The following is a 6283-nucleotide window of genomic DNA, read 5'->3' as shown; positions in this document are numbered from 1 at the left end:
GCTCAGTACGGCGCGAGAAAAGGCGGAGAAACCCGGAGCCAATCGCGTCGTGCCCGGCTGACGCGACGACCGCCATCTTTTTGCCGGGCGCCGCCATTTTTGAACCGGGCAACAGCGGCTGCGCATGCGCAGCTCCGTTTCCCCCCATTTAAAGGGCCAGCGCGCAATAAAACCGGTTAAAACCGAGCAAAACAAAGGCGGAGAAACCCGGAGCCGGCAAAAATACACGCGCAGGGAGAGGGCAAGGAGGGGAAAAGGGGTAAACCGCGGGAAAAACCAAGGGAAACCCTTTAAAAAGCTGCCACGCAATAAAAGCGGTTAAAAACAAGCGAAAAAAAGGCGGAAAAACCCCGAACCGGAAAAATATTCCACGATATTCGTCATTTGTACTGGAGGTCAACAAGGCTGCAGGACAATCAAGATTCACTTTGTATTTGCATTTTTATGTGGAACTGCAGCTACTTACAAGTGCTCACCTCCACGGAATGCTCTTTGTTACAAGGACCAAAAAAAATAAAAAAATACCTTGCACTCATAGTCATCATCGGGCCTGCTGCTGCCTCTTGGCAGCTCCTTTCCCCTGGTTCCTGGCTCCAGTGCAGTCTCCTGAAGTGTTGCAATATGAAGGACACACTGGACTTGTCAGGTAAGGCAGTGGCAAGGGCAACCTGAGCCAAATTATCAATAGGACCACCTGATGGTCCTTGCCAGGGTGGTGAGGGCTTCCTTTTTAACACCAGCCTCCTCTGGGGTGGTTGTGGAAAGATGAGAGCTACTGCCCATAGTAGCTTTAGAAGGCAGAGGTTGTACTGACCTAACCTTGCTTGTCCCACAGGCACAAAATCATGTGAGTTCATTTCAGCTGTTAAGGCACATCCTTTCCTCCACAAGTTAGTTCTACATACTGTAACAAACTGAACTCAAGATATTTCAACATACTGGACTCTGCTAAGACATTGTTACTGCAGTAAAAAAAGCTAACAAATATGTACAGCAAATACAACTCCATTACATGTATGACAATTTATTGTACCACCATTCATATAAAGCACTTAAATCCAAAATGGTCAGAAATCATCTTAAGTATCTGCATAAGAATTTACAAAGATTAGTAAAGATATACCACTGACTATAACTTCCTAGCTTTTCAAGTGTTAAGTTCTGGTAGATATCCATGTCTAAATAAAATGGACAATACCAGTGGAGATGCATACCTCTATCATCTTTATTTATAAAGAAGTGACAACACTAGAAAACACATTATAACCAGTGCTTTGAACAGTGAAGGTGGGATCTAAAAAAGTCTGATTAAACTAAACCTTAGGTCTTTATCAAGTTGCATATCTGCCAGGAACGCTGAAATGCAAGTTTACACCAGCAATATTCCTTGGTGGAACAGCCACATAATATCAAATATAATCTCCAATTTCCAAATCGGTACATAAAAAAAGCCATCACTAGGTATCAGAAGACCACTGCAAGTTCTTATTGCTTTTTCAGTTAAATAATAATCTTCAAATCAATGAGAACCTGAACAATCTCTAGAGTAACTTCCTCAACCCACTGTTCTTCTTTATCACTGGAAGCAATCAGTTGTTTTATGCAACAGAGGCATCTAAAAAACCCCAAACAAAACCTATTGATTAAGTACATGGACATCCCCCCCCCCACTTCCCACCCTCTCCCTGAAACCCACTAGAACAACTTAGTGCCAGTAGAGGAGCAAAACTCAATAGACCAAACCAGAAATCTGACTACAGTAAGAAGGAAACATAAAAGGGAGATACAGCTTCCTTACATGTTCAAAATCTGGCATCTTCCAAAACCAAGCACATCACCCTCATAATTTAAAAAGGCAAGTTGCTTTGTATGCATCTAATTCTCACACATACTGAGTAGTTCTCAAGTCCACTGAGCTCGACTGTGCAGCAGTTAATTTTTAATTCAATAATGCTTCAAAAATTACAGTAATAATTCAATGCGCTTTTTACTAAGGAGAGGAAAAAACCAAATGCATGTTGATGATGGTCTTTCCAGTTCTGCATTTCTGTAGCAATTCCATCTGTTTCTTGCAGCATGAGAGTTCTACCAGCATCAGTCTTCAGAATCATCCTCGGAAGCTGTAGGAACAACACAGTATAATCAGAAGCCTTGACAAGGGACTGTGAAGTATGACCACTTCAAAATGAGCAGTGGAAATACAGGTAATTTTATTATATTAAATAGCAGATTGCAATACCCACCCAAACCTTGTGTAATTCTATAGCTTAATTTTAAAATGCATAATGTGCATGAAAATTACAGCATTTTCAAATCAAAACTCAACATTACAAAATGTAGTGTCCTCCTGCTGATCTTCCTCGAAATCAAAGGAAGAAAACTTAATTCCGCCAGAGATTCAACTTTCACGTAATGTTTACAGTGGCTAGTTCCAACAGTAGTCAGAGGAGAACATAATCCATGACAGCAGCACCCAAGAGAAAGAAATGACTCAAAAAATTACCAGTTTGGATATTAAAATGTTCTAGAAAAGTTCAGCAGTCTAAACAAACTGAAAGACTGAGAAAAATTAATATATCTGTTGTTCAATTCAATTAAGTTAGGCCTAATTGGACGCAGCTCCTCTCTCCACTCATTCTTTCAGCATATGCAAAATTAATATAAAGCCCACATATGCATAAGATTTTGCTGTTGCTAAGTCAATTGAAAGACAAACACACACTTCTCAACTATGCCTAAAAAGTCAGTACACGCACCTACAATATGTTTGTCAAGTGTTAACTTCTCTGAAAGAGGAATTTCATCTGTGTTCTTAAGAAAACTCTGCAGTCAAGAAAGTAATTACACTCAAGAAACTTGTTCCATCTCTGAACATGGAAAGAAACAAGGTGTTTCCTCACTTCTCCATTTCTTAGAAGACAAATGTAACTGAATTAGCACCAATAATATCAGAACTCAGTATTTCTCATCTGCAAGTTAGATAAAGCCTACATTAAATATAGATTAAATTATTGTGTACAACGGCACTCATCTTCATGCTAATGAGGATGCACATAACTTCGTAATAAATCCTGAACTCCAGTCCACCACTGTCTGCTCTGAATGCAGAAATAATCATCTGCTCCTTCAGCTAGAACTCACACACACACCCCCCATTCCTTATCGTGCTCCAAATGCATCCGTGCACTGAAAATCCACTTTGAATGCTGACAGACATTCACATGCACACTTCTACTGCCTATACACCAAACACAGAAATAATACTTAGATTCAGGATACATTTACCAGAACTCAGCATATAGTTTCGAATTTAAGCTCACTGAAAAAGCCATTAGGTGAACAGTAGGCTAGCCCTTTGCCAAACTTGACAACTGTTAAATTTAATTCCTGAAGTTCAATCAAGGAATATAGACAACCAAAAAGTATGCATGAAGAGGAAAAAAAACGGAGAAAAGGGCAAAAAAACAGAAAGGGGGGAAGGAAGTGGGAGAACAGGAAATGGCAAGACAAGTATGGTCATTTAAGTGCAGTGAAATTCAAATGTTTCTTTTCTACTAGGACTCACTCAAAAGGCTACCACCTCAAGGTCACCATCAATTCCTTAACTACGTACTACCAGCATTACAATAACCAAACTGTAACAAATGAGGAATTTTGTTCTCACTTGTAGAAAACACTTCTGTGGTCTAAACAACTCTATGCTGTTGGGAAATCAATCATGGAAAATTAAAAACAGTTCCCCTGAAAATGGAAAAAGCACTGCTGGGAGAAGTCAAGTTCTCAGTAATTAAGTTTGGTATTATGAATCTTGGCAAGGAGGATTGTACTCATTTAACTTTGAGTTGACCTAATGGGAGGGGAGGGGAAGAGGGGAAGCACCTACTTTCAATATCTTCCATATGTGCCTGAAGAGTTCTTGCAAGGTTAATAAACTAGAAACAAGGCAGAGAGAAAGTAGTTTAAAAGTTGCAAAGTTATCTGCAGAAATTTGCAACAAGTTAGCAAAGTTTTCTTCACTTTTTCTTCACTTTTTACATCCCAAAGCTTCATTCCAGACGGCAGTTATTCTAACCCATTTGCCCAGCTTACAAAAATCAATGCAAAATTTAATATAAATCCCCACACATTAGACTTTATTGGCTACTGCAGTTATTTCAACCTTCACTCTGTTTCTGGTAGTAGTTAGTGGCATCATTTTCACATTCTACAGTCTGTAAAACATCATTTTTGAAAGCAGCACATAAAGTGCCAGTTCCACGAAAACTATTCTTACACAATCATAAAAACATATTCTGTGAGGACTGCATTAGTTAGATAAACTTCACAATTAATACAGCAAAACAGAACTCTCTGACTGAGTGAGGTTAATGAAAAATGCATGAATACACTTAGGAATTTAACTGTAAATAAAAAGCTTAACACTAGGATTACTATTGGGCAACAGTAAAAGCCAAAATCCCCAGGAATACTAATTCCTTAGGGAACTTTGAAAAGTTTCAGCCAAGTGTTTTTTTTGTCAGTGCCAATCTACACCACTGTTCCAGTGACTGTCCAGACGTTGAGGCATAGCAAAGGTAAACCAGTGAGAGCATCACAGCTCAGCTGCCTGCTTCAGACCAAACACCCACGGGGGCTCTCGCTGGTGGAAAATGCAGCGTCACACACTGGGGAACACCACGTCTGATGAAGAGCCAGTCCAAACGTCTTGCTTCTGCAACACACTCAGGCCAAGAACCTGCACTGGATGCTGGCTACTATTACATTATGTATCTTCTGTGTCTATACAGCTGTAGCAGAGGAAACTGGACTTTTCTTTTGTGGATCATGGAACACAGGCTCTCATGACATGTTTACAAAAAAGAGGACCACTGTTCTAATGCAGTAAGAGGTTAAAGGACAGTTGTGCCTCTATCCCAAAGGCCTAGAACTAGCTAGCAAATGTACCAACAAGCACTGGACAAGGTTAATATTCTCAATTCTTTGTAAGTAATTAAAAAAATAAAACACCTTTTCAGGAGGTCAGTTGACAAAGAGCACCGATTCATAATCTAGTGCCAAACAGATGTGTAGAACACAGGATTTCTGACTGAGTCACTATGCAGGAATAACTCTGTATGATGATCTGTTACTGGTAAAATTTGCACTTGCTACACTTCTGATCCCAACCACTTCAGGGACAAGAATCCAGCCAAATACAACTAACAAAGAGTTTTGACTAATGCCAGAAAATCATACCATAGCTAGTCAGTTCCAGAATGTAAGATACAAGGTACATATTAAAGTGCAATCCAGCAGACAAGCATTGCGAGGCCTAGACCCTGGTAGTGAAGACTTGGCATGATGAGAGAAATTAATCAAACAAGACAGTCCAACTGCGTGTTTTGCACAGAGGGACATTAACCTTCCAGTTTTGCATAAATTCACAATAATGATGACAACATACAAGCAAAACAATGAATTACTAACGACTGTGATAAAAATTATTTTGCAATACAGGAAATGAAATAAAGTAATACCTTGAATTTCAAACAAAACATGGTGTTACTGCATTGACAAAGCCAGACCGTTTCAGACCTAAATCTGTTAAATGAGCATGCTTCTTGTGCATCTAGCTCCTAGGTTGCTGCAGGTAACAATCTAGTTTCAAGCTCCCTGTTCAGGCAGTTCCTGTCATAAAACACCTGGATACTTACCCTGACACGCGTGCTGGCCTCACTTGCAGTTCCCAGCATATCAGAAAAGCGCTGCTCACACAAGTGTAACAACACTACAAGGTAGAGACCAGAGCTGATGAATTCATAGTCTGCCTTAAAGGAGATCAAAAGAAACATTCAGAATGTCAGACATGTCAGCATATACGATTCAAGTAGGAGAACAAGAAGTATATTTTACTAGAAACATTATATGTTTGATCTCTAGTTGTTCCAAGAGAATTAGGGAAATGTAATACTAAAAATTTATAGTTACTGAAAAACTATTTAGACTTCTAGACCTTCCCACCCACCCCAGATCTAACGCGTTATCCTTAAAGACAAACGGAAAGAGTTCTACAAATAAAATCTCAGTCAGCATGGTTAGTTCATAGGAAGGAGCCTGAGAAGCAGCATATTATACTACTGGGGAAAATAAAACCAACAAACTTTGCTGGTTTATTTTCAGTCGTCCCAATGCTTTACAGAAGTCAAAAGAGAGGGAAATATTTTAAGGACACTATGATGTTACAAATATTTTGAGGAATCATTTTCCCTGCTAAGGAACAGAAAACCTTTCAAAATGCTTCTGC

General features: G+C 39.4%; 1 protein-coding gene across 2 annotated transcripts in view; it reads right to left on the bottom strand.

The window, feature by feature from the left end:
- Window positions 1–1203: 1203 nt before the first annotated feature.
- The window catches only part of MARCH7 (membrane-associated ring finger (C3HC4) 7, E3 ubiquitin protein ligase), an 18418-nt gene continuing 13338 nt past the window's right edge, over window positions 1204–6283 (bottom strand). For both annotated transcript variants that reach the window (XM_010001070.1, XM_010001071.1), the window contains 3 exons: window positions 5694–5807; window positions 3884–3932; window positions 1204–2120 (listed from right to left, as the gene is read on the bottom strand). In XM_010001070.1, the coding sequence (XP_009999372.1) occupies window positions 2095–2120; window positions 3884–3932; window positions 5694–5807 (189 nt within the window). In that variant the 3' untranslated portion in view covers window positions 1204–2094. The remainder of the gene's footprint in view (window positions 2121–3883; window positions 3933–5693; window positions 5808–6283) is intronic.

Source organism: Chaetura pelagica, unplaced genomic scaffold (assembly GCF_000747805.2).
Source record: "Chaetura pelagica isolate M959 unplaced genomic scaffold, ChaPel_1.0 scaffold26, whole genome shotgun sequence".
NCBI classification, from domain to species: Eukaryota; Metazoa; Chordata; class Aves; order Apodiformes; family Apodidae; genus Chaetura; species Chaetura pelagica.
This window is presented reverse-complemented; position numbering and strand designations above follow the sequence as displayed.